Here is a 27619-nt window from a genome sequence, read left to right on the forward strand (position 1 = left end):
AAACAAAACAACAAAGCTACAGCGGAACATGCTGTACTGAACATAAACTGTTTCCATCCATGGATGTGTAACAATTGTAGGATAATTTAACAGCTACTTTGTATTACTTCATTACTTTTTGCAGCTATCACAGGTCAAGAATATTGAATTAGTGGTTAGAAATGTTGGTTGAGTTAAAGTTACACACACACATTTAAGGTTGTGTAGCATGGTGAAGGAGTAGCCAAAGTGCCAGTTGGAAATTACATGTACTGCATGATCAGAAGGGCACCTGGTAGCACTGCCAGCTGGATAGGGCTCTCATATAAAGATAGTATACATCCTAAGAGAGGTTTTGTACCTGCAACTTAACAGACTTTATCAACTCAGCCATCAAGGCCACTATTAAAAATGTGGCTGTGTATAATCACATAATTATGTAATCTGTCTTTAGCTTGATGGTCTATGTGCCATTAAAATATTTACTTTTATTTCTAGGAGAATTAAAGCAATTACACTACAGAGTATAGCAAAGTTACGAAACTTTGTTAATGACACATTGTTGGATGTTTTATTCTACACAAGTCCTACATATTGTCAGGTAATATATTTATAATTTCCTCTCTGTTCCAAATCCATCTGTTCAGTAAGAAATAAAATTGAAATCTGTAATAAAGCATCTAACTGGCAATTTAATGGTGATGGTTCATGTGATGAGAGCACAATTTACTTACTGCACCAATCTCATAGCTTTAAAGTTGGTTGAGTAAGCACATTGAAGTTGTTTAGCTTTACTGGAAATCCATTTCAGAATTCATTCAGTTCCTTGCATATGTTTTTCACAAAAGTTCAAATATGCTGAATTCTTTGCATGTTTCATCAGGTTGTATAAGTTAGTTGTTTTCTTTATTGGTACTGCACCTTAGAAATTTATATCGAAACAAGTAGATTTTGATTTCCTGATTTTTTAGCTCACCTGTCACAAAGTGACAAGGTGAGCTTTTGTGATCGCGCGGTGTCCGTCGTCCGTCGTCCGTCCGTGCGTCCGTAAACTTTTGCTTGTGACCACTCTAGAGGTCACATTTTTCATGGGATCTTTATGAAAGTTGGTCAGAATGTTCATCTTGATGATATCTAGGTCAAGTTCGAAACTGGGTCACGTGCCGTCAAAAACTAGGTCAGTAGGTCTAAAAATAGAAAAACCTTGTGACCTCTCTAGAGGCCATATATTTCATAAGATCTTCATGAAAATTGGTCAGAATGTTTACCTTGATGATATCTAGGTCAAGTTCGAAACTGGGTCACGTGGGTTCAAAAACTAGGTCAGTAGGTCTAAAAATAGAAAAACCTTGTGACCTCTCTAGAGGCCATATTTTTCATGAGATCTTCATGAATATTGGTCAGAATGTTTACCTTGATGATATCTAGGTCAAGTTCGAAACTGGGTCAGGTAGGGTCAAAAACTAGGTCATTAGGTCTAAAAATAGAAAAACCTTGTGACCTCTCTAGAGGCCATATTTCTCAATGGATCTTCATGAAAATTGGTCAGAATGTTCACCTTGATGATATCTAGGTCAAGTTCGAAACTGGGTCACGTGGGGTTAAAAACTAGGTCAGTAGATCTAAAAATAGAAAAACCTTGTGACCTCTCTAGAGGCCATATTTTTCATGAGATCTTCATGAATATTGGTCAGAATGTTCACCTTGATGATATCTAGGTCAAGTTTGAAACTGGGTCATGTGGGGTCAAAAACTAAGTCAGTAGATCTAAAAATAGAAAAACCTTGTGACCTCTCTAGAGGCCATATTTCTCAATGGATCTTCATGAAATTTGGTCAGAATGTTCACCTTGATGATATCTAGCAGGGCCCACGCTGTCGTTCGCCACTCGAGCCATTTGGCGAATCTGCGATGAAAGTGGCGAAGAAAAATCTCGAGTGGCGAAAATGAAAAAATGTTCGTAATTTGGACCGCCATTTTGTTTCAGACGTTCTAAATCGTAACCTCCAAGAAATTATGTTAAAAAAGAGTTGACTGGTTCCGATAATTTTACCTTATAAAATTAACTTATTTCGGGATAGTATTACCCAGTCTGCGTTTACTTTACATATAACAATGTGTGATAAACATCTTGACACGCGAGAAGATGCAATTTGCAATCAATTAGCAACCGATTATCGGGTTAAAATAATCTTTTTGTTTTGTTGTCATTACGGCAGATTAAATGATTGATGCCTTTAATTTCCATGGATCAAATAATTAATAAATAAATCGGCAAAATAATGAATGGTTTGGTGAATTTTTTAACGTTGTCGCCACCGTCAGTATGTTAGTCACAGGCACGGGTCCAATGTATTTTTTGTTTAATATAAAAATCCTTTTTTTTCACACAAATATACTTTTTATATGTTAGTCAAATGAAAAAAAAAATGATGACAACAAATCCGGTCACAATATTATACATGACACTGTGACCGGATTTTTGTCATCATTTTTTTTTTTCATTTAACTAACATATAGAAAGCATATTTCTGTGAAAAAAAAGGTTGTTTTTTTTATATTAATCAAAAAAAAAAAATACATTGGACCCGTGTCTGTGATCTTAGTAAGTAATTAGTAAAGGTGTTTGCCAAGTTTTTTGAATGTCTTTAAAAGTTAGGAATGGATTTGAAATGTAATCCTGTATCAGGGTAGATTTCTGGGAAGCAGAGAGCACCAAAAACACAGCCCCCGGGCCATGCATTTACATACATGTAGTAGGCCCACAACAAAAAGAAGCTGTAATGGAAAAATGTTTCAGACAGGTTGCTTCAAACATCCAACAACATTTTAAAATACAAAACTTGCTTTAGAGGTATACCCACTTTCATTCAAAAGTCCCCCTATATAGCTAGAATATCACCATTTGCTTATGGGAAGTAACAAAAATTTTCAACGCGCCGCGGGAAGGGAAACCTCTCCAGCACCCTCCCTACCGTTCCCGAGAAAAAAGGTGGCTCCAACTTTTTTCAGCCCAGTGTGGGCCCTGATCTAGGTCAAGTTTGAAACTGGGTCACGTGCGTTCAAAAACTAGGTCAGTAGGTCTAAAAATAGGAAAACCTTGTGACCTCTCTAGAGGTGATATTTTTCAATGGATCTTCATGAAAATTGGTGAGAATGTTCACCTTGATGATATCTAGGTCAAGTTTAAAAGTGGGTCACGTGCCTTCAAAAACTAGGCCATTAGGTCAAATAATAGAAAAACCTTGTGACCTCTCTAGAGGCTATATTTTTCAATGGATCTTCATGAAAATTGGTCAGAATTTTTTATCTTGATGATATGTAGGTCACATGTGCTCAAAAACTAGGTCACTGTGTCAAATAATAGAAATAATGACGTCATACTCAGACACTGGGTCATGTTTGGATAGGTGAGCGATTCAAGACCATCATGGTCCTCTTGTTTTTTTCAGTGTATAGCTGATGCAGTAGGGAGAGAAATTAACAGACTGTATGATTTATTCCTGACTAGACATCCAGGCTTTACCGGTGGAGTGTCAGTTGCTGGACATAGTTTAGGTATTTCTTCCGAAGATTTTTTATGCCCCCCTTCGAAGAAGGTGGAGTATACAGTTTTGCAGATGTTGGTCGGTCCGTAGACCATTTGGTTTCCAGATGATAACTCAAGAACGCTTGGGCCTAGGATCATGAAAGTTGATATGGAGGTTGGTCATGACAGGTAGATGACCCCTATTGATTTTGAGGTCAGTTGCTAAAAGGTCAAGGTCACAGTGACCCGGAACAGTTAAAAGGTTTCCGGATGATAACTCAAGGATGCTTGGGCCTAGGATCATGAAAGTTGATAGGGAGGTTGGCCATGACCAGCAGATGACCACTATTGATTTTGAGGTCAGTAAGTTAAAGGTCAAGGTCACAGTAACCCGGAACAGTTAAAGAGTTTCCAGGTGATAAGAACACTTGGACCTAGGATTATGAAAGTTGAAAGGGAGGTTGGCCATGACCAGCAGATGTCCCCTATTGATTTGATTTTAGATCAAAGGTCAAGGACACAGTGACCTGGAACAATTAAACAGTTTCCGGACTATGACTTGAGAATGCTTGGGCCTAGGATCACAAAACTTAATAGGGATGTTGATCATGACCAGCAGATGACCCCTATTGATTTTGAGGTCAGTATGTCAAAGGTCAAGGTCACAGTAACCAAATAATTTCTGTTCCTTGTGCAATTACTGAATGCATCAAGGGGGGCATTTCATGTTCTTCGAGCTCTTGTTGAAATTTTCTGTGTAGATTTGGCTGTTTCCTGGAGGATATAACATGATACAAATACTTTAATGTAACATACTTTCGATAGAGTTTGGAAGTTGAGCACAGATTATCAATTAGGGAAAATTTTGGCTTATTGGTCAATGGAATTAGCTCAGCAGAGGGTTCTCTGTAATTATATAACCTTAGATAATTTTTCAGATCTATTTTACAATATTCTAACTAACATTTTGATGAAAATGGAGATAAACATATTTTATAAGAATGGTCTTGCCAAGATCCACATTTTGATAAAACTTCAGTATTACTTAGTACTTCATCATTTAGTGGGACAGTTACTTGAAAACTTTAAAGTTGATTTTTCAACATGGTAGAACACTGTGTATTGAGGTAAAGAGTGGTTTTTTTCTGCTGTTTCATGTGAGAAAGTTGTCACTAGCTTCTGGGGAACACAAAAATATGCAGATGTACATTTTGGTAAACTCGCTGATATAAAATATCTGAAATGCTATTGAAAAATTAAAAGTTAAGCACTAAACTGCACCGAAAAATAGTGTAGAGTTTAGTATTGCTTTTTACTGGATGGACAAATTTTGACCCGACTACATTATGAATGTAAGTTATGATTTTGTACCTTGGTTTTGTAGGAGCCTGCATATTATTTGACCTGCTACAGCACCAAGCTGATCCGTCTGTGATCTCAGAGAGTAATACAGAATTGACCAATGGTAGCAGAGAACCTTCTCTAGAACCAACACCACAGCCATCATTAACTAGTCAGACAGAGGTAAGTATGCATTGACTGCTTACTCTTGTATTTGATATAGTTCTCTTTTTCTTGATGTAGGCCAGTCACAAGTTTATTTCTGTAAAATTGTTAGATCTGAATTTGCTCTTATTTGCTATACGTGGTAAAATTGAATGCATTCATGACTTATTCTTGCAATTTTAGTAGATCTCTAACAGATGGATCATTTATACAGTGGCTTCCATGTCCAGGTGGTTTAAGTCTTGAGTTTGAATTACATGCCCCTCACGTCTCTGAGTTCAAAACCCAGCTTGGGATGTAGAATTGAGCTATCCAGCTGGCTAAGAGAAGGTCGATGGCTCTGCCTTGTGCTTGAAATTATGTCTGTCAAGTGATGTTGAAAAATGATGTTGAAGTAATGCATAGTCATCAAGTATTCTTTGGGGGATTCCCGTGCCGAGTGGTTAAGGACTTGTCCCTCACTGATGTTGGTTCAAGCCTCGCTTAGAGCGTAGAATTCTTCATGCGAGGAAGCCATCCATCTGGCGTACAGAAGGTTAGCGGGTCCTACCCAGAGCCCACCTGTGATGAAATAATGCCCAGAGTGGCACCTGGGATCTTCCTCCACCACCAAAAGCTGGAAAGTGGCCTTACAACTTTTAATTATTTTGGCATGTTGTTTAACCCAACATGGTACAAATTTCATGGCTCTTGATGTTAGTTTCAGCGACATACTTTCGGGCTAAATATATTGAATTCTGTTCATATTACTGACTCTTGACTTGTTTTGGCAAAAAAATTTAATGACTGTTTTATTTAATGTTTTTTTTTTTCAACAGAATGAAGTAGTTGAGCCCGAAGAAAGTGGGGACCAATCAGAAGAGGAAGAATCTACCCTAACACTGGCAGAATTGCTGTCCAAAGTGGGATTGCACGATAAACAAACTTTGTTTGAACAAGAACAGATAGACATGGAGGCATTGGTAATCAATTTGTTTTTGTTCTTTAAGTAATATTAAAAGAAGTAAATGACATTTTGTTTATATGTTTATGACTGAATGCCTTTGCAGAAGTCAGTGAAATTGTTTTAGACAAATACATACTGCTCACCTTTGTCCAGCTCATGGATGAGGCAATTTACTTTAAAAGTCAATATTTTACTGTTACATGCTTCTGGATTAGTACAGGAAGTTACTGTAAAATAAAGACATTCCCATACCTGTTGTCAATAGTTTCATTTGTGCTTATATTTTACATCTTACATTGACTGTTCAATGTTGATAATGTAAGAGATTGGACAGAATTTCAATAAATTAATTCTATAATGAGGCACAAAGGTCAAAGAAAGTTGTGTATGCAGAGTGGTGTGTTTGTTAGAGGTTATGACCATAACCCTTACCCTGCTAAATTTCTGTAATGAACTTGTCCATCTTTCAGTTTGGACAGTACCATTAACTGTAAAAAAAAAGGGGTACATACCAAAAAGATACTGACTGAATGATGAACGGTGCAGATCATGATTAGACTGCATGGATGTGCACGCTGATCATGATCTACACTGGTCGCAAAGGCAGAATCAGTCATGTCCAGCATGATAAGGGTTGAAAGAACTGCAAAAAAAACACACTTGTATAGCAAATCTTGCTGCACTAGTCATTGCAGGTGTGTTCTCATTTCTAAAGTTGCGAAATTTTGAGCCTAGCCAAAACTCTAGAATTCTACGTTTCTGCTGTAAACTTGCATAGGTCACCAGTACAAAAAACGAAAGCCAACAGAAAAAAGACTTCTGGTCTGTTGCAGTGTTTAATGCGAATTCTTTTTTGTTTTGCTGTTGTAGATAATGTGCAGTGAATCAGATCTGAAAGATCTGGGATTGCCAATGGGTCCCAGGAAAAAACTACAGGGTATTCTCAAGGAAGAACAAATGAAAAAGGTATATATTAAAGCAAGTCTGTCTCACATTTTTGTGTGTGTGAAGGTATAGGATTCTTGTTCAATTCTGATTGTGACTATTAAAGTTGACAAGCTTTTGTAAAAAAAAAAGATTATGATAAAACAACAAGGAATTTTGTTTGTTTGTTTGCTGGAATTTAATTTTGTTGCTTGATGTAATCTTAAAGTTCACCAAAGTTCGTCTTGCAGGAATACAAGTAATTTCATTGTGCGTAATGCCAATGTTAAGAGCAGATTTAAACTTTTAAGGTATATACTAACATAATGGAAATTTATAACAGATGTTTGAGAGATAAATTAAAAATGAAAGTTTAATCTGTTTAAGGATAAGAAACAGAGAGACCAGGAAAGGAAGACAAAGCAGGCTGAAGATCGTAAATTACGAGAACAACTTGCAGCCGAGATGGCAGCACAGCAGCAACAACAGAGAGAACAGCAACAAAAGCGAGTAGGATAATTTAAATAGCCCATGTATCAGGTAGAGTTTAACGTTACTGTTTTTTTCACTTCTAGACCTAAAAAGGAGAAGAAACTGTCTTTTACATTTTTCAGTGTGTAAATGTACTCTCTAAGACAGTTCCTATGTTCGGTACAACTGTTATTGCACACAACAGTTGAAGCATTATTTTGATAATTGACAGCAAGGAATTCTGCAGCGCAACTGCTGAAAGAGGTCTCTTCTTGTTCTTGATTGAGTTACAGGTGCCTGTCATACAATTACTATATCATTTTTGCTGAAACTACAAATTTGTATGCGAATGAATTTGAATGATTACAAGGTATTTGTCTCTGGGTTGGTGAATAAGAAAAGTCAAGGAGTCATTAAGTTGATCCTGAAGAAAGGCAAAGGTTGTTTGCTGATCAGATAGGTTTACCTTAAGCAACACTCCTTCCATCTGGAATAGTTTGCAGTGATGATAATTGCTACACCTTTGAATATGTATTGAAACTAATTTCATTTTATCTGAGCAAACAGATTAATTTTATATAAAGCTTTGGTAATGAATTGAACATGCATTGAGAAAGACCTAGTTTTAAAAGGGCTTCTTAAAGGAATTTGATATGAAAGACATTGTCATGTAAATATTGGTTTTATTCAGAGCTACCCCCTAATGCAGAATGCATGTAAGTAAATAGGTCCTTTAATGCGTATCAAGCTAAAATGTCATGTTACTTATACCGCTTAGCTCAGTAGGTAAGAGCGTTGGTCTACGGATCGCGGGGTCGTGAGTTCGATCCTCGGGCGGGGCGTATGTTCTCCGTGACTATTTGATAAACGACATTGTGTCTGAAATCATTAGTCCTCCACCTCTGATTTATGTGGGGAAGTTGGCAGTTACTTGTGGAGAACAGGTTTGTACTGGTATAGAATCCAGGAACACTGGTTAGGTTAACTGCCCACCATTACATGACTGAAATACTGTTAAAAAACGACGTTAAACCCAAAACAAACAAACAAACAAACTTATACAGTCACTACTTAAAATGGCAAAATGGCATTCCGATGCTGTACTAGCATATTATGTATTGTGTGGAAATAAAATAAAATTAAATTTTCATTTTCTTCCAGGAATGACCATCAAGGGTCTAGTTTAACAGTTGACTACCTGGTTGGTGTAGGGGGTACAGGTCAGCCCCAGATCAAGTACACACAGCTCAAGTTCAGTCCAGTTTGTTGTTTTGCGCTAGGGTCTCCTGTAGGAATGTTCCTGTCTGCTAGAGGGGTAGAGACCATTGGAGAGGATTTCAAACTTCCCACTTGCCAAAAATATTTCAACATATTTCATCCAGTATGTATATTCGTTACTTGTTGCTCGGAAAATAAAACTGTTTTGCTTGTTTTTACGTTCATGCATGAGAAGTAATGAAATGTGTAACACCTCTTACGCTCCCTTAGGACAACACATAAAATGAAAGGGGAAACTTTTGTTTTAAGTGTAAAATCAGTATAATCTGTCACCATATTTTCACTTATCAAAAACATGACCTCAAGAGCTATAAAAGGGGGAAATTTGTTCGTCCAATTTTGAAATAATTTCACAAAAATGTTCCATTTATGACCTTATCTAAAACTTGTTCAGATCATTCTGGTACATGTCAAAATGGCCACCAGAAGACGTACTGTATATAGTGGAAAAAATATTTTTTGCTTGCGAGATTGTTAAACAAGCTGTGAAACTCTGATGGGCAGTGTGGGGGTATCATGGCCCACTTGTTCAGACTGGTTTAAAACTTCTGCTTTCAGTTAAGATAGTTAATCCATAGTAAATGTTTGTCCGTTTGGAGACACTATTTATACAGTGGTAAGGATAGTACACATATTTTGAATTACTTCCCTTTATGCACATTTATTTCACAAGATATTAAAAAAAATAGATTATTAACATTTTATTTTTATCATACTTATAAAAATTTCAAAGGTATTTGATATCTTGCTTATTGAGTACAAAGGTCATTTTAGGAACAAAAATTAAATGAAACTTGATATAAATGTATATAAAAATATTATAAATACAAATTGAAGTGAGTCATTGATAAGGTTGCAATGATGACATAGTGCTACACCATTGACTGTTGTGTGAGAATTCAATCACTATACTCTGAGCAAACTTGATTCCTATGTAGAGTATAAAAGTCTCAACAATCTGGATCTGATTTCTATAGTAAACAAATAGGATGATAAAGAGCTATCAAGTAATAGTTTTTAGCTCGACTATTCAAAGAATAGTAGAGCTATGGACTGGCCCGTGCATTGGCGTCCCGATTTGGTTAAGCTTTTGTATGTAAGCTGGTATCTCAGTAACCACTTGTGGAAATGGATTGAAACTTATTCACTGTGATAAACTGACTTACATTCCACAGGTTCCATAACTCTATTTGCTTTTTTTTTACAAAATTATTCCCCTTTTTCGACTTAGAAATTTTTAGTTAAGGTTTTGTATGTAAGCTGGTATCTCAGTACTCACTAATGGGAATGGATTGAAACTTCACATACTTATCCACTGTCATAAGCTGATATGCACTGTGCAGGTTCCATAACCCTGTTTTGCATTTTTACAAGATTATTCCCCTTTTTTGACTTTTGTCTTCATTCAATTGACAAGGCTGTTGAATAGTCGAGCGTTGCTGTCCTCCAGCATCTCTTTATGATTTTGAAATTGTTTTTGAACTTCACCATAGTTTTCTTCCTACCAGTTGTATTTTAATAAAGAATTGTATTACAAAAAAAATTGTTTTCTTTTATTTCAGTTTGACCCAGTGGTATGTATAACAGCTATTTTCAAATTTGATTGCCTTATCTAAAACTAAATGAATTATTGAAAGTCTTTGTTACATGCGCTTTGATTATTGCGGATGTGTGTGCCTCCGAGGTTAGTTGCCATTCTGAATCATTGATAGCTTGTGAATTTTCTAGAAAACCTGGAGTATTTTATGATAACTGTCAGAGAAATGTGTGTGGAACTGTACTCAATTATTTAGTAGTTGCTCATTTGATGCACAGCATTGATATTCGGTAACTGATGTGCAGGCTGATCATGATCTACACTGTTAACAAAGGCAGAATCAGTCGTGTCCAGCATGATAAGGGTTAAGCAAAAGTTCTGCATTATTAATTGTAAGGAGAGGTGAAGTATTAAATATATATTGTTTATATTTTCTAGGCTTACAGATTAGAGCCCCTGATAAACCCAGCAGTGGGCAATATGAAGCCTTTTCTCATGCCTCATCATAAAGGCAGGAAACGTTTACATCTAGGTAAATTGCTCATTGTAATGCATATCTATAGTGAAGTGTTTGCACAGACCTGGAAATGTCATGGAGATCCATTTATTTCATGGGGAAAAATCATGAAATTGGAAACTGTCCATGACAGGGATATTTCTAAAAAATGACATAAAATTTTAAAATGCCTCTGCGAATTACAGTAGATGATAAAAAATAAATAAGCAGTACTTTGAATTATTACTTTTTTTTCAAAAAGAAACTTAACAAAATGCCTTCAGTGTATCTTAATGTGGTATGAAATTTAATGTGGTTATTTTTATCCTAGATAATTTCCAATGGTCATAATTTGAAGAACTGACCATTTTTGCACTGTTTCTAGTAACCAGAAATGTTCAGTTTTTACATGTTTTAGCTCTATGTTAGCATTTAAAATGTCATGGAAAACTGTAAAGTCATTGAATAGTGGAAGCTTAAGTCTGTGCAAAGTCTGTTGTTTCAGAAGTAACATTAGAAAAGAATATAATATTGTGTGAATAAACATTCCTTGTACAGTATATTAAGTCATGAATCTTGGATATCAGTTTGGAAGTGCTAAACTGTTGGTGGTGAAATAGCTTTTGGGAATGGTCCTCTTGTTTGTTTTATTAGAGCTTAAGACTTCAGTACATATTAATCAGATTTTTAAAATTATACAGTGGATCTTGGAAGGTTCTTGGATTTCTAATTTAAAGAAAAAAAAATAAAGATTTTGAGTTTTTAATATTTCATGGGGATTTATGGAGTCCAGAAATCCATAAAAAATGAGCCCAAATGAATCGTACTAAGTACTCAGTATGCGTTGTTTATTTTAGAATTAAAAGAGAGTCTGGCTAGGATGGGTACAGACATTAAACAGAAGATAGTAGATTCGTTGAAATCTACATGGACTTCTATTAATAACTTTGCTCGTGCACACCAGTCCGATGTGAGCCTGGAGGAGCAGGTAGCGTCGGAGATGTCGCAGATCAGTAGACAGTTAGAGGATGATGATAGATCTGAAACCGCCTGTATGTTATTTTATTTTATTCTGATTTCTCCATTATACATCATTGTTAGTTGTATTTTTTGGGGGGCAATTTTTACAATCTTTAAGGTTATGATGTAGACTTGCAGTAAAATTTGTCATTACAACATGCGTAATACACTAAACAGATCTGTACGGGTTACTATAGAACATTTACTCTTTCCTCTGATTGATAGCAAGTTATGAAGAGCATTTGAAATGAGACATTATAGTAAGACTATTTGAACTGATTTACAGTATGTTGTCTATACAGTAACATAAAAATTGTACTTCATCTAAACAAAGTTTGCTATGAATTCATTTGATATTATTTCAAAGTTTGAAAGTTGCCATATGATCTTAACCCTTACCATGCTGGACACGATTGAGTCTGCCTTTGCGACCAGTGTAGATCATGATCAGCCTCTGCTGCCAGCTCATCCATGCAGTCTGATCATGATCTGCACTGTTCGCCATTCAGTCAGTATCTTTTTGGTATTCACCCCTTTTAATAATTAATGGTACTGTCCAAATTGAAAGAAGGACAAGTTCATTATAGAAATTTAGCAGGGTAAGGGTCTAATTGTGTCAATATGGCCCAACAAAGAAAATGAACTGATTTGAAGCTTGTCCAGCTGACAAATGCAAAAGATGATAAAATATTTGGAATGAACACATTAATAATTTCAGCTGTAACATCCGGTCTTGATGAAGATATTTACGTTGGACAGCTAAATGAAGGACGAAGGGTGGACTACGTGTTACAGGAGAGACCCATAGAAAGTTTTAACGATTACGTCTTCTCACTTACTAGTCATGGTTGTTACTGGTAGGTGTCTGTCACCTTTAATATAAATATATCTTCAGCCTATGGCAACAAGTAGCTACCGTTTTAGGATATTAATGAAAACTTTTAGTGTAGACAGAATTAAGAACTAAAGTGAATTCTGAAACAATCTGATTACTTTTAAACAAAAACAGGTAAAGAAAAGTTGTATTAAAATGGTTCAAGGTCAGCTTAATAAAATAGTACTTTAGAAATATTACTAAACATGATGTCACATTACAAGTTTATCATGTAAATGTGGTTTATTCTGCATTGTTTTGTCAGAGCTCTTTTTGTCCTGCTTAAAGTTACAAATGGTATGTTTGTTGCCAAAATATCTTTCTATCAAATAGGTTACTAGATTTTTGTCTTTACTAGATTTTCAAAGTTACTTATATTTGATAATGTTTTTTTTTTTCAGGAATTCTGAAGATACAATGTTACTGGTGCTGAAAGAGATTTATTCCTTATATGGCATTTCGCCTCAGATACCTGGGGTTGAATCGCAGGGTGCTCAGAGACATAGAGTAGGACCTCCTCCGAAAGGTCCTCCCCCTGCAGGATCTCCTTATGGGGCCTTGCCTGGAAATATAAATAACTCTGCAGTGACTTCACCTCTGAGTAATTACGGAAACAGCTTTAGGGCCCCACAGGAGCCTCCACATATGTTTAATGTTAGTAATGGACCCCCATCAGGGCCTCCTCCAGCGACAGTTGGATCAGGTCTGCCACCATTATCAGGGCCTCCTCCATTCAGTATGGGACAGGCACCTAAACCAGGACCTCCTATGGGGCCTCCACCGACAGCAGGATTTATGAAGAAATCATGATAGTTGAAATACAGTGTAGTGTGTGACCAGAAATTGTGATATAAATTATGCTCTTAAACCAGTAGAAATTTGATTCCTGTATTGTTACTTGCTTTTAAATATTACCCTTTTTGAGGATTAATAGTAACTTTAAAAGATTGAACCATGTGTGGTTTATTAATGCAAATTTGAATTTGAAAATGTTATATTCCACAAAAGGAAATAGGACCTCTAAAATGACGACCATTGAATAAATTTGTTCTGGTTTAAAGTCGTGGAAATATGGCTGTTTATTAGAATGGAAGTAATTTAAACAAAGATGTAATATAGTTATTACAATCTGTGTTTAACCAATCAGGAGCAGCTAGTGTGTGTAAATGATTTATTTCATAATCATCATACTGTGAAATCATTTAATTTTGTGGGCATGAAATTTCATGGTTTTAGTCAAAATGGCAATTTCATGGGGAAATGAATTCGTGGATTTCAACTTTAAAACATAAATTGAATGGGAATTTTACTTGTGCGTTGGGATTAAATTTCGTTGATTGACTCAACCACGACATCTGCGAAAATTAGTCCCCCACGAATATTAATGATTTCACAGTATATCAAGAGTTAGACAGATTCTTGGAAGTATTTTAGAGAGCTCTGCAGGTTTGGATCAATTTCTTTTCATGCAACGTAGAATTTGATGTAACAAAGATTTTTCAAAGCATCATGACGTAATTAGAAAATTCAGGCAATAAAAAAAACGGTTGTACGCAGGGTTTCAGAAATCCCATGTCCGGAGCCCGGGGGCTACCAGAAAATTCTGCCGGGCTACTAAATTTTATCAGAGCGTGCCCGCTGGGCAACCTTGAAACTTCGTATCGAGTAGCCCGGAAATCAATAATTTAGTCTTCAAATATAATTTTGATAGTTGTCTATAATCTTCTTGTTTATCAAGAGATACACGCCCAAGGCTTTAGTTATTATCATCTACTGCCATAAACGGCAAACAATTAACCGTTAAATCGTACCCGCAGGCAAATGTTTACAAAAACATGTGCACGAGTGATTTTAGACTGATAACCAATAACACCAAAGTCGCTGATCGGTATTATCGGTAATATACAATACAATATGCAAACCAGTCTTAAAATTACGTCATTTTAGCGCCACCTGCCAAAGTGTACTTTCGGTTTCGCTGACCTCAATATTTAGCGAGCGATCAGAAAGAACAGATGTTTGATTTTGAGGCAGTTTAGTGCCTACACTGATTGTTTATGCTTTTCGATTTAAATACTTGCTTAACATGCAAAAAAATCGACCATGATTTAGCAAAATATCAGAAAGTATACAGAATTTTGGACAAACATAAATTCGGATAAGTGAATACACAGTACCAAGAATCTGTGTGACGTTATATATGCGGTTCTAGCCCGTTTATTAAACCAGACAGATGTTTAGAATCAGACAGAATTATGTCAACTTTAAAAAATTTTTAGATAAATTTCAATTCATACAGCTCTAAGGAATTTGCAAGTATATAAAAATTGATTTGCGTTCCCTTTATATTGCCATGTTGCAATAACTATCAGGATTACTCCTGATAATATTTCTCAGATTAAATACATGTACCGGTTTTATCTTTTAAAAGGAGAAAAAGGAGTAATGGTAATTGCTATATAAGAGAACAAAATTTATAACAATGTGCATATGGCTAAAATTATGAAACCTCTAATAATTTAATCAGTCCATCCACTGTAGTATAGAAGTAAATAAACCGAAATGCCAAGTAAACTTAAATGTCCGGGCAACCAGATTAAAATTTTGGTAATAAATTTGCAGATTTCTGAAACCCTGGTTGTATGTATGTTTATTTATACCCTTGTTTTGGAAAAACTGGACATATTATGTGATGGTGTGTGTTGTGTTTCTGTCGATCCATCTTTACATCGGTCATTTATTGTGTCGAGAGCATAATTTTATAACCATTACAGATATTGACTTTAAACTGAGACAATGTCCAGAGTGCTTGAACAGGGTCTGTAGGTCAAATATCAAGATCACGAATTGAGCTCAAAGGTCAAAACTGTCTTGTCATATTTTGTAACTAGAGCATGACTAAATAACTATTCAGACTTGGCAGGTAGGTCGGTTGGTTGAGAAGGTGTGCAGAGCCATGAACAGGGTCTTGTAGGTCAAGATCACAAGTTGAGCTTAAAGGTCAAATCTTTCCCGATATTGATTTGAAACTTGGAATAAATGTGCAGACTGTAACTTACAATCTGCTTCCCCCCCTTTTCATCCTCTGATATAGCCCTTGGGGCATATATTCCCGAGCTTGGCAGAGCTCTTATTGTTAGACCACATTAAAAAGTTTGAACCTGAAGCAAGTTTTCATATGAATGTCTAATAGAAAATCTCTATTTGATGGGATAATTTTTGGCTGTAGAAAAAATCCTGCAATGTAAATTTTTACATCGTAAGCTTTAGCCTGCTGGCGGCAAGTGAATCTGCCTATGGGACCAGTGCAGACAAAGATCAGCCTGCATACCCGTCCAGGCTGATCACGGTCTGCGCTGTTCGCTATTTATCCAGTAGATTTCCTGTGAACAATCCTTCGAATAATAAATGGACAAGTCCATTTTAGAAATTTAGCAGGGTAAAGGTTAAATAACTGAGAAAAGCATCTACAGCGAAACCTGTGCTAAAGTCCATCTTACAGAGGACTAGTTAGTTCCATTTTCTGATTTAATCATTTTGTATTTTCCTTCAAATGTGGACCTTTTTTTGGTTTTCCTTGCAAGATCTTTATACAGGTTTAACTGTATATGCATCAAAGTTTGTTTGTTTGTACATTTTTAGCTCACCTGTCACAAAGTGACAAGGTGAGCTTTTGTGATCGCGCGGCGTCCGTCGTCCGTCGTCCGTCCGTCCGTGCGTACGTGCGTCCGTGCGTAATATTTTGCTTGTGACCACTCTAGAGGTCACAATTTTCATGGGATCTTTAAGAAAGTTGGTCAGAATGTTCACCTTGATGATATCTAGGTCAAGTTCGAAACTGGGTCACGTGCCTTCAAAAACTAGGTCAGTAGGTCTAAAAATAGAAAAACCTTGTGACCTCTCTATAGGCCATATATTTCACAAGATCTTCATGAAAATTGGTCAGAATGTTCACCTTGATGATATCTAGGTCAAGTTCGAAACTGGGTCACGTGCCATCAAAAACTAGGTCAGTAGGTTTAAAAATAGAAAAACCTTGTGACCTCTCTAGAGGCCATATATTACACAAGATCTTCATGAAAATTGGTCAGAACGTTCACCTTGATGATATCTAGGTCAAGTTTGAAACTGGGTCACGTGCCATCAAAAACTAGGTCAGTAGGTCTAAAAATAGAAAAACCTTGTGACCTCTCTAGAGGCCGTACTTTTCAATGGATCTTCATAAAAATTGGTCAGAATGTCACCTTGATGATATCTAGATCTAGTTTGATACTGGGTCATGTGCCTTCAAAAACTAGGTCAGTAGGTCAAATAATAGAAAACCTTGTGACCTCTCTAGAGGCCATATTTTTCATGGGATCTGTATGAAAGTTGGTCTGAATGTTCATCTTGATGATATCTAGGTCAAGTTTGAAACTGGGTCAACTGCGGTCAAAAACTAGGTCAGTAGGTCAAATAATAGAAAAACCTTGTGACCTCTCTAGAGGCCATATTTTTCATGGGATCTGTATGAAAGTTGGTTTGAATGTTCATCTTGATGATATCTAGGTCAAGTTCGAAACTGGGTCAACTGCGGTCTAAAACTAGGTCAGTAGGTCTAAAAATAGAAAAACCTTGTGACCTCTCTAGGTGCCGTACTTTTCAATGGATCTTCATGAAAATTTATCAGAATGTTCAGCTTGATGATATCTAGGTCAGGTTCGAAACTGGGTCACATGCTGTCAAAAACTAGGTCAGTAGATCAAATAATAGAAAAACCGTGTGACCTCTCTAGAGGCCATATTTTTGATGGGATCTGTATGAAAGTTGGTCTGAATGTTCATCTTGATGATATCTAGGTCAAGTTCGAAACTGGGTCAACTGCAGTCAAAAACTAGGTCAGTAGGTCTAAAAATAGAAAAACCTTGTGACCTCTCTAGAGGCCATATTTTTCAATGAATCTTCATGAAAATTGGTCAGAATGTTCATCTTGATGATATCTAGGTCTAGTTCGAAACTGGGTCACGTGTAGTCATAAACTAGGTCAGTAGGTCAAATAATAAAAAAACCTTGTGACCTCTCTAGAGGCCATATTTCTCATGGGATCTGTATGAAAGTTGGTCTTAGTATTCATCTTGATGTTATCTAGGTCAAGTTCGAAACTGGGTCAACTGCGGTCAAAAACTAGGTCAGTAGGTCTAAAAATAGAAAAATCTTTTGACCACTTTAGAGGCCATATTTTTCAATGGATCTTCATGAAAATTTGTCTGAATGTTCACCTTGATGATATCTACATAAAATTTGAAACTGGGTCACGTGTGGTCAAAACTATGTCAGTAGGTATAAAAATAGAAAAACCTTGTGACCTCTCTAGAGGCCATACTCTTCATGAGATCTTCATGAAAATTGGTGAGAATGTTCACCTTGATAATATCTATGTCAAGTTCAAAACTGGGTCATGTGCCTTCAAAAACTAGGTCGTTAGGTCAAATAAAAGAAAAACCTTGTGACCTCTCTAGAAGCCATATTTTTCAATGGATCTTCATGAAAATTGGGTCATGTGGAGAAGGTGAGCGATTCAGGACCATCATGGTCCTCTTGTTTGTTGATATTTAATTCTTGTTGTTGGATACGGTGCAGTGTAAATTGATTAAAAATGTATTATGAAGAGTATTTAATTTTTATTTCAAACATTTTTATTTAAAATATATGTTTTTTGTCTGTATTATTTCATAAAATGATAATACTTCTTGCAAATATTGATAAATGTTATAAACTGCAAAAAAAGAGAGAACACTTTACAGGTCTGTTTTGATGAAATACCTTAGTATGGATCAAGTATCTTTACTGCTAGTTTTTACGCCTCTCACTACTGTTTGTGTAAGCACAACTTAGCTGTAAAATGTTATAACACTTTCAGTTCATTTTGCACTTGTTACATATTTAGCATAATAAACAATAGACATGTGTATTTCTTTGAAGATAAATGTAAATGGAGGAAGAAGTTTACTTTTGCCTAGAAATGGACTGAAAACTCGTGTCTCGAAATGGACTTAATTCCAATTAGCTTTCATTAGTAGTTACCGTTTTATGAAAGTGCATGCATTAGTTCATGACTTATTCAATATTGAGGAAAGTCCCGGATATTTCACATACATGACTACACTTTTAACATTACAGGTACGAGAAACCTTTAATTTTTAACCACTTTTAACAGATCTGAAATTTTCATTGTGGGCACAGCTGTTGACAGCAACCAAAAATTACCATTACTTGTGTGAAAGAAGCTGGACCTATGGCAAAATATTTCTATGGTCCTTGACTATGATTGCTCCCAAAATCATTCTCTTTTGACCCAAGTTACAGTTGCAAAAACGCCTATTTTTTACAAACAATCTGTGATTTCAGCAATATTCAGTGACATTTTTTTAACAAAATATTAATTCCGATTCAAGAGAAGTAAACTCAATATAGGTGATAAACATTCTTTTAACAATATATATATATATATTTTTCGTTTTAAAATTTTTCTAATTCTGTAAGCCATATAAATGAACCTTACAGTTTTCTGCCATGAGTATTTTTGTTATTTATACTTAATTTTGAAAAGTTTCACATTATTCAAGACTTCAGTATTAACCACAAAATTTCCAGTGAATAGTAAGTTATCAGATCACATTTGAAGCAGTTTCATGTGCAATACAAAGACCTGAAATAAAATGTTTGAAATTCTGTTTTGTTTTACTGTTGTTGTTTTTCTTATGCTTCATTGAAATTTACATGTATTATTATATTCATTCTTAGCATTTGTTTTCGAGTCGCCAACAGCTTAAACAATGTCAGCGACACATTGCTGCCGGAAATCATTGTAAATCAGACAATAAAACCCAAGAAGGTCTTGTTTATTTTCATTCTAATATATTAATTTAAATACAGTCAAACCTCAATATCTCGACTTCGGTTATTTCGATATCTCGAGTGGATTTCCCTGGTCCCGATTATTTTCTTTCTTATTTTATTGAAATCAACTACAGATATCTCGATTTTTTTATTTCGATTTTTTCGATATCTCAACTAAATTTTCAGTCCCAAACTTTAAAATTTACTCTGTTTGAACATTGGTTATATCGAGTGGACATTAATCGTCTGCCAAACGAGGTGCGAAATACTTCATGTCAATTGTCGTCTGCTGCAGGAGGTGCGAAAAACAACACGTGCGGTTGTTCACTCAGTTGTCCGATTTACGACCCGAAACCAATTAACCGTCTCTCATGTGTCATTAATTTTGTTTGCAACGTAAGCTGTGTAACATGCATATTGAGTAATTTGTATTGAATTGTGTCAAAATTGAGTGAACTAAATTGAATTTATAAACACAAAGACGCATCAAATATAACATAATATAACATTCTTCACGAAAAAAGAAAGAAAAAAGATTACATCTACCTCGCAATACTATCAAATTGCTTACACATGTCAAAAGGTGGGAGTCAAGAACTTGCCCAAGTACCAGTCGAGAGACTAGCAGTATTCCTAGAATGTGAAAACAGCACTGTTGAAGTTGTTCAACAGTGCAAGGTCACAAAACATCAGCGTCAATATACTTTTTTTTCTAAAAAACGTGTTTTTATCTACACAAAACTTCCTTTCCCAACCTACTGACCTAGGTTGACCTTAATCTGGTTATCTCGATTTTTTCGATATCTAACTTTTTTTTCTTGGTCCCAAGAAGTCTAGATATGGAGATTTGACTGTATGGTAAAAGGTATGCTGAGCTTCCATCATTCAGAATGTCGTGCATCAGTGTGACATCATAATTGTTGTTTTTCCTTCAGTTGTTCAGATATCTCTCGGAGTCAAGTAAATGTTGCAGACTTTCTTGCTAGTTGCTAACTTGTTTTCGACAAGTAACAGCACTTCCCAACAAATGTACTGGATATGTAGGGACTGTTGTGTATAATTACATACTATATTAACTACGAGATGGCTATAGAGTTTGTGACCCTGCACTCACTGGACAGGTAGAACTCGTTGGGCTAACTTGAGCCTTGGAATAAACGCAGCAACATTAAATATATTGCATTTAGACTGGGTACAATAAATTGGACATTAAAGCCTCGTTCACTGCAGTTATAAGGAGATACACTGCTGATTTTATCATGAAGGTGGGAGAAGAGGTGAACATTCTCAACAATAAGAACTCTGAATCGCCCTGAAAAGGTAGTAAATTTGCTGTTTTACTTCAATGTCTTGATTATATTTTGTGCTAGGATAGAGATCTGTTGTTACTGGTACTACAGTGAGCCTCCGTTGCCTGATGGTTAAGGTTGCTGACTTGGAATCGCTGGCCCCTTATATTGATGTGGATCCGAGCCTCACTCGAGGCATTGAATTGTTGTGAGGAAGTCATCCAACTGGCTTATGGAAGGTCGGTGGTTCTACCCAGGTATCCACCCGTGATGTAATAATTTACAGAGGGGCAGTTGGTGTCTTCCTCCACCATCAAAGCTGGAAATCGCCATATGACCTGGTGTGGCGTAAAACTAGACAAAAAAAAATACTGGTACTACAAAGAAAATCTAAACAAAAGCATCTGTACACTTGTATACAAAACTTGTTGGATGGAAGGAGGTCTTGTGTATCTTGTAAGGGGTAATATATTGACCAGCATATGATCTATTTCAGTCACACTTGTATAATGGTTGTCAACATTTTCCAATTATTGTAAAATGTGAACTTTTTCTGAAAATGTTATCCCCAAAACACCTTCCACCTAAGTTTGAACTATTTTTAATGTTTTTCAGTGATTTATTAAAATACAAGACTGAATTATATTTGAGAGTTTCACTGACCAAAACAGTAAGATTTTCATCTGGTAATTTTTACTGTTATGAAACCATACTTGCTGACAAAAGAATATGAATTATAAATAATCGTAAGACCTTCAAAGAAAGATACTTAAGTATACAAATAATTAAAAATGTAAAAGATTTGCACACGAACGTACTGAAATGTAACAGATTTTTTTTCTCTCCAAATTTCGACATGTCATTTTTAATAATAATAATGACTATTTTACGAGGCAAACATATTTGGTAACCAATCTTACAGACGAGTCTCATTTTTAGCTCACCTGTCACAAAGTGACAAGGTGAGCTTTTGTGATCGCGCGGTGTCCGTCGTCCGTGTGCGTGCGTGCGTGCATCCGTAAACTTTTGCTTGTGACCACTCTGGAGGTCACATTTTTCATGGGATCTTTATGAAAGTTGGTCAGAATGTTCATCTTGATGATATCTAGGTCAAGTTCGAAACTGGGTCACGTGCCTTCAAAAACTAGGTCAGTAGGTCTAAAAATAGAAAAACGTTGTGACCTCTCTAGAGGCCATATATTTCACAAGATCTTCATGAAAATTGGTCAGAATGTTCACCTTGATGATATCTAGGTCAAGTTCGAAACTGGGTCACGTGCCATCAAAAACTAGGTCAGTAGGTCTAAAAATAGAAAAACCTTGTGACCTCCCTAGAGGCCATATATTTCACAAGATCTTCATGAAAATTGGTCAGAACGTTCACCTTGATGATATCTAGGTCAAATTTGAAACTGGGTCACGTACCATCAAAAACTAGGTCAGTAGGTCAAATAATAGAAAAACCATGTGACCTCTCTAAAGGCCACATTTTTCATGGGATCTGTATGAAAGTTGGTCTGAATATTCATCTTGATGATATCTAGGTCAAGTTCGAAACTGGGTCACGTGCGGTCAAAAACTAGGTCAGTAGGTCTTAAAATAGAAAAACCTTGTGACCTCTCTAGAGGCTATATGTTTCATGAGATCTTCATGAAAATTGGTCAGAATGTTCACCTTGATGATATCTAGGTCAAGGTCGAAAGTGGGTCATGTGCGGTCAAAAACTAGGTCAGTAGGTCAAATAATAGAAAAACCTTGTGACCTCTCTAGAGGCCATATTTTTCATGGGATCTGTATGAAAGTTGGTCTGAATGTTCATCTTGATGATATCTAGATCAGTTTCGAAAGTGGGTCACATGCCTTCAAAAACTAGGTCAGTAGGTCAAATAATAGAAAAACCTTGTGACCTCTCTAAAAGCCATATTTTTCATGGGATCTGCATGAAAGTTGGTCTGAATGTTCATCTTGATGATATCTAGGTCAGTTTCGAAACAGGGTCATGTGCGGTCAAAAACTAGGTCAGTAGGTCTAAAAATAGAAAAACATTTTGACCTCTCTAGAGGCCATACTTGTGAATGGATCTCCATAAAAATTGGTTAGAATGTTCACCTTGATGATATCTAGGTCAAGTTTGAAACTGGGTCACGTGCCTTAAAAAAATAAGTCAGTAGGTCAAATAATAAAAAAACAACTTGTGACCTCTCTAGAGGCCATACTTTTCATGGGATCTGTATGAAAGTTGGTCTGGATGTTCATCTTGATGATATCTAGGTCAAGTTTGAAACTGGGTCAACTGCGGTCAAAAACTAGGTCAGTAGGTCTAAAATTATTAAAATCTTTTGACCTCTCTAGAGGCCATATTTTTCAATGGATCTGAATGTTCACCTTGATGATATCTAGGTCAGTTTCGAAACTGGGTCACGTGCGGTCAAAAACTAGGCCAGTAGGTATAAGAATAGAAAAACCTTGTGACCTCTCTAGAGGCCATATTTTTCATGAGATCTTCATGAAAATTAGTGAGAATGTTCACCTTGATGATATCTAGGTAAAATTCAAAAGAGGGTCACGTACCTTCGAAAACTAGGTCAATAGGTCAAATAATAGAAAAACCTTGTGACCTCTCTAGAGACCATATTTTTCAATGGATCTTGAAAATTGGTCAGAATTTTTATCTTGATAATATCTAGGTCAAGTTCAAAACTGGGTCACATGATCTCAAAAACTAGGTTACTATGTCAGATAATAGAAAAAACGACGTCATACTCAGAACTTGGTCATATGGGAAGAGGTGAGCGATTCAGGACCATCATGGTCCTCTTGTTCCATATGTGACATTGCTCAGTCCATGTGATGTTGGAGTAATTTGGTAAAAGCCACTGAAGAGAGATAATAAAATGAAAATCTGTTTGTTTTCACATGTAAAGCGCCTTTTAATGCGTTGATCATGAAAAGAGAGCTGGTATAATATAATATAATATATAAATATCTTTCACTTGTTTGTGACTGTTCCACTTGCAAAATATTGCATCTGATGCGTTAGTGAATGGTATTTTGATTTTTTACTGAAGCAAATGAAGGTCCTCTATGATAATGAATCTTGGTGCATAAAACACCGATTCTTTTTATCAAGACATTAGTTGTATATTAATGATACACAAGAAACAGACCAGACAAATATTTCAGTAAGACATTTATTCATAAAATTTGAATACAACATAACGTCTTAACAAAATGTTTTCTATTGGACTATTGTTTCAAAAAAAAAAAAAATGTGAAATTTCCATAAATCAAATAACAATTTTAAAAGAAATCAAAACTTTGCATAATAAAGAATTATCAGCACTTGCTATAGAAGGGTAGAGAAAAGATAGGTTGGCACATACATACTAAAACATTTCTAAATCTACTAATTTAGCATCCACATGAAGCTGATTTTACTGTATTAAAAAAAGAAAGAGAACGTATTGTATTTCTCAGTTAGTCAAAGCTATCCATTTTAATTATGGTATTCATTGGAGAACTTTGAAATCATTACATGGACTTTTATCATAATTTCTCAGTTTTACATTGTTTCTACTATTATGCTAAAAAGTGTTTCAATAGTTTTATGGTTGATGTAATCTAAGCTCAGGAAATATTCAGAAACTATGTAAACAATTAATCATTACATTATACCCAGGCAGAATAATTTAGGGGTGGAAACAGGTAAACTATATTTATATCACTTCAGATCAAACGTGACAATTTAAGGTTATCTCAATAACTGATTCTGACAATTTCAAAATACTGGAAATAAATGAAATTGAATAGATTAATGAAACAACTGAGCCCAACTGACCAAGTTCAAATAACGAGTGTCAACTGTATTCAACTTCACAATTTATGTTTGTTTATTAGTTTGTCTGGGTTTAATGCTGTTTTTCAACAGTACTGGTATTCCAGTTATGTAAGGGCGGGCATTTAACCCATCCAGTGTTCCTGGATTCTGTACCAGTACAAACTTGTTCTCCGCAAATTACTGCCAACTTCCCCACATGAATCAGAGGTGGAGGATGAATGATTTCAGACACAATGTCTATTATCAAATCATCACAGAGTACATACGGCCTGCCCGGGGACCAAACTTGCATTTCCACGGTCCGTAGATCTGCGCTTTCCCAACAAGTAAACTGGCGGCTTTTATAAGTATGCACCTTGCACACTACAGATAACATAAAACTGCAAACAATCATTTAACTTTCTTTTACATCTAAATTTAGTTTTAGAAATAGTTGAAAATTATGAAAAATCCACAGGACTATTTTTCATCAGCTAATTTAAACAAGACAGCTGTAACATACTGCCTAACAAATATATTGAAATTCCATCAAATACAATCGTGCAAAAAAGACAGCACTGAAACAGCAAAATAAAATAAACCTACTGCAGAAAAAAATATTTTATCAGAGAAAAAATGCTCTGAACACTAGCATTCAAAGTGACAAACATTTTCAGTTCAACAGGAAATATGTAAATACATACACAAATCTTACTGTAGGCCACACCAAACTGATTACCTTCTCTATAGATTTTTTTTTTTTCCAGAAAAAAAAAAAAAAAAAAAAAAAAATCCCATTTTTATTTATTTTGGTGCAACAATCTGACAAACAGAAGACCAACTTGGTGTGACCACAATAAAACTGATAGTAAAGAATACAAATGTACCGTACACCCCCCTTTAACAGCACCCCTGAAGAGCATTAACCGCTACATAAATCAGATCTTTGTTTTCTAGGTAAATTGATCTTTCAAGAGTAACAACCTATGTACAAGTATAAAGCTTTCCCCTGTAATATGGCTCTATACAGTTTGTCCCAACTAAACTGAAATACCAAAATTAGATGAGAAATATTTATTTACTGCAAAATATATTAAATAGTGAATATCACACCAGCCAACATAGAACCACACAGTTTATGGTAAAATCATCCAAAACTGGACCAAGGCAAAATAACCCGAAGAACGTACAGTATGCATAGTATATGATGCCTTAAATGGTATAAATATTAGTTTATGTTAAAAGAATTACCATATATTTTCGCTTATAAGACGCATTGTTAGAGTCATATTTCCAATCTTATAAGCGTTTACTACAAGGACATTAAAAGAAAAAGAAACCCCAGATTGCATGACTGGCGTCTTATAAGCGAGTGCATCTTATAGGCGAAAATATACGGTAATGACAACAATATTCAATGGGAAATGTATGATACAATATTTCTGGAATGTATATTCCTTTTTTGTTCAAATAACAACTTGTACAACATGAATTTACAAACAACAGTTTTATAAATCAAAACAATATATTGCTTTCTCCATATTGCATATACAAATGAAACTGGACGGATTCAATAAAATGAAAAAACAACTGAATAATTCACCTTCCAACCTTCTCTTATATATGTTATACTTCTATTATTTAAAAGGACAGATTCAAAAATAAAGTCATTTATAAAACTCGTCCACAATCTCGTAAATAAAACAATCTTTTCTTTATTCTATATTATTGCTTTATAAATAAAATCTGAATAATCCAAACATTGGTGAACATAATAAAAATTATGTTTGTTTAAACAGGAAATTTAAATGTGCAAACTTTGCACCGGTAGGAAACTTCTTTTATAAGCAGAAAATCTCAATGCATTAAGGGTGGAAGAACATTTGTTTTTCCCACATATTTTTCATAGTTTTTGTCTACAACTTAATTACAGCTCAAGAACTTTTAAGAGAGTAAAATGTCATAGATCAGAGACAGCCAGTGTTTCTAATAAAGTAGGATCTCTTAATAACATATTTTTTACTTAGAACTTAAGAACAATTATACTAAAAGTACTAGACCTGTACAGGGCAGACAGGAATATAACCCAGGCTAATACAGCTACAGTTTTCTGTCAAAGTCATTCACTAAACTTCTTTATTATATACCTATAGAAATTCTGTAAAATATTGGCTTGTATTTCACAATTAAATATGAACAGGCAGAAAAGGATTCTGTATCGTACCTTTTAAATTCCGTATTGTACCTTTTATATTGTATGATGCTGGACTACTTTCATTAATATGCATGACCTGACACAGTTCTATAAATAGTACAAATAAAAACTTCACTTAGTTCCATTTTAATATCGTTAACATTGAAGATTTCGTTCAATTACAAAACAACAAACAAAAAGGGTAGAGGTATATAATAAAAGGGTCATTATAATAGTAGCTAGATCTGGGATTTTGTATTCGGCTCTCGTGTATTTTGCAAGGTCGGATCATACTCGGGGCTTGCACACCTTGTGATATCAGATCTGGTAAGAATCCACTCAAGCCAAATACAGCATCCAAGATCGAGCTACTGTTATAATAAACCTCTTGTATGAAAATCAACAAGATTGAGATCTGAACCTGTGTAAACACCTTGTCAGATAAATTATCAATAGCTCCTAACACCTTTGTGTAAAATTTTTAACAGAAGAAATTGGTTTTACAAGTGTTTTATCAACATGTACCAGTACTTCTAAATATAAGTGAAATTTTGTTGAAACTATAAATAAAGTTCTTCATGTGAGGTTTACCCATCCAAATTTGAATTCTCAACTTTCCTTGTGACTAAAGACTGTATACTTCTGCTAATTAGGTTATCTTAATTATGGTAATCTGTATAAATTGTGGAATGTGTATCTTGTTGTAGGAGATTATGTGCACTGCATTGATATTGCGATATCAGTTATGTCTTGATGCCCTTTGCTTCCATGTGGTCGGTTAAGGTCCGTAGTATTCTCTGAAGAAGAAAAAAATACATGAAATTACATAAAACTTTAATAGCAACAGAAACAATAGAACAAGTTGTATCTGTTAGCTGTC

At 35.3% G+C, this 27619-nt stretch overlaps 2 protein-coding genes across 7 annotated transcripts in view; one reads left to right on the forward strand and one right to left on the reverse strand.

Moving 5' to 3' along the window:
• The window catches only part of LOC123546769 (phospholipase DDHD2-like), a 37182-nt gene extending 17909 nt beyond the window's left edge, over positions 1-19273 (forward strand). For both annotated transcript variants that reach the window (XM_045333307.2, XM_053551077.1), the window contains 12 exons: positions 478-580; positions 3432-3537; positions 4893-5032; positions 5833-5976; positions 6831-6926; positions 7272-7390; positions 8517-8736; positions 10196-10207; positions 10609-10702; positions 11524-11718; positions 12405-12543; positions 12962-19273. In XM_045333307.2, the coding sequence (XP_045189242.2) occupies positions 478-580; positions 3432-3537; positions 4893-5032; positions 5833-5976; positions 6831-6926; positions 7272-7390; positions 8517-8736; positions 10196-10207; positions 10609-10702; positions 11524-11718; positions 12405-12543; positions 12962-13370 (1777 nt within the window). In that variant the 3' untranslated portion in view covers positions 13371-19273. The remainder of the gene's footprint in view (positions 1-477; positions 581-3431; positions 3538-4892; positions 5033-5832; positions 5977-6830; positions 6927-7271; positions 7391-8516; positions 8737-10195; positions 10208-10608; positions 10703-11523; positions 11719-12404; positions 12544-12961) is intronic.
• A 4628-nt stretch (positions 19274-23901) lies between these two features.
• Positions 23902-27619, reverse strand: part of LOC123546770 (fibronectin type 3 and ankyrin repeat domains 1 protein-like) — a 75007-nt gene continuing 71289 nt past the window's right edge. For all 5 annotated transcript variants that reach the window (XM_053551083.1, XM_053551082.1, XM_053551085.1 and 2 more), the window contains one exon: positions 23902-27536. In XM_053551083.1, the coding sequence (XP_053407058.1) occupies positions 27483-27536 (54 nt within the window). In that variant the 3' untranslated portion in view covers positions 23902-27482. The remainder of the gene's footprint in view (positions 27537-27619) is intronic.

This window comes from Mercenaria mercenaria, chromosome 9 (assembly GCF_021730395.1).
Source record: "Mercenaria mercenaria strain notata chromosome 9, MADL_Memer_1, whole genome shotgun sequence".
Taxonomy (NCBI): Eukaryota; Metazoa; Mollusca; class Bivalvia; order Venerida; family Veneridae; genus Mercenaria; species Mercenaria mercenaria.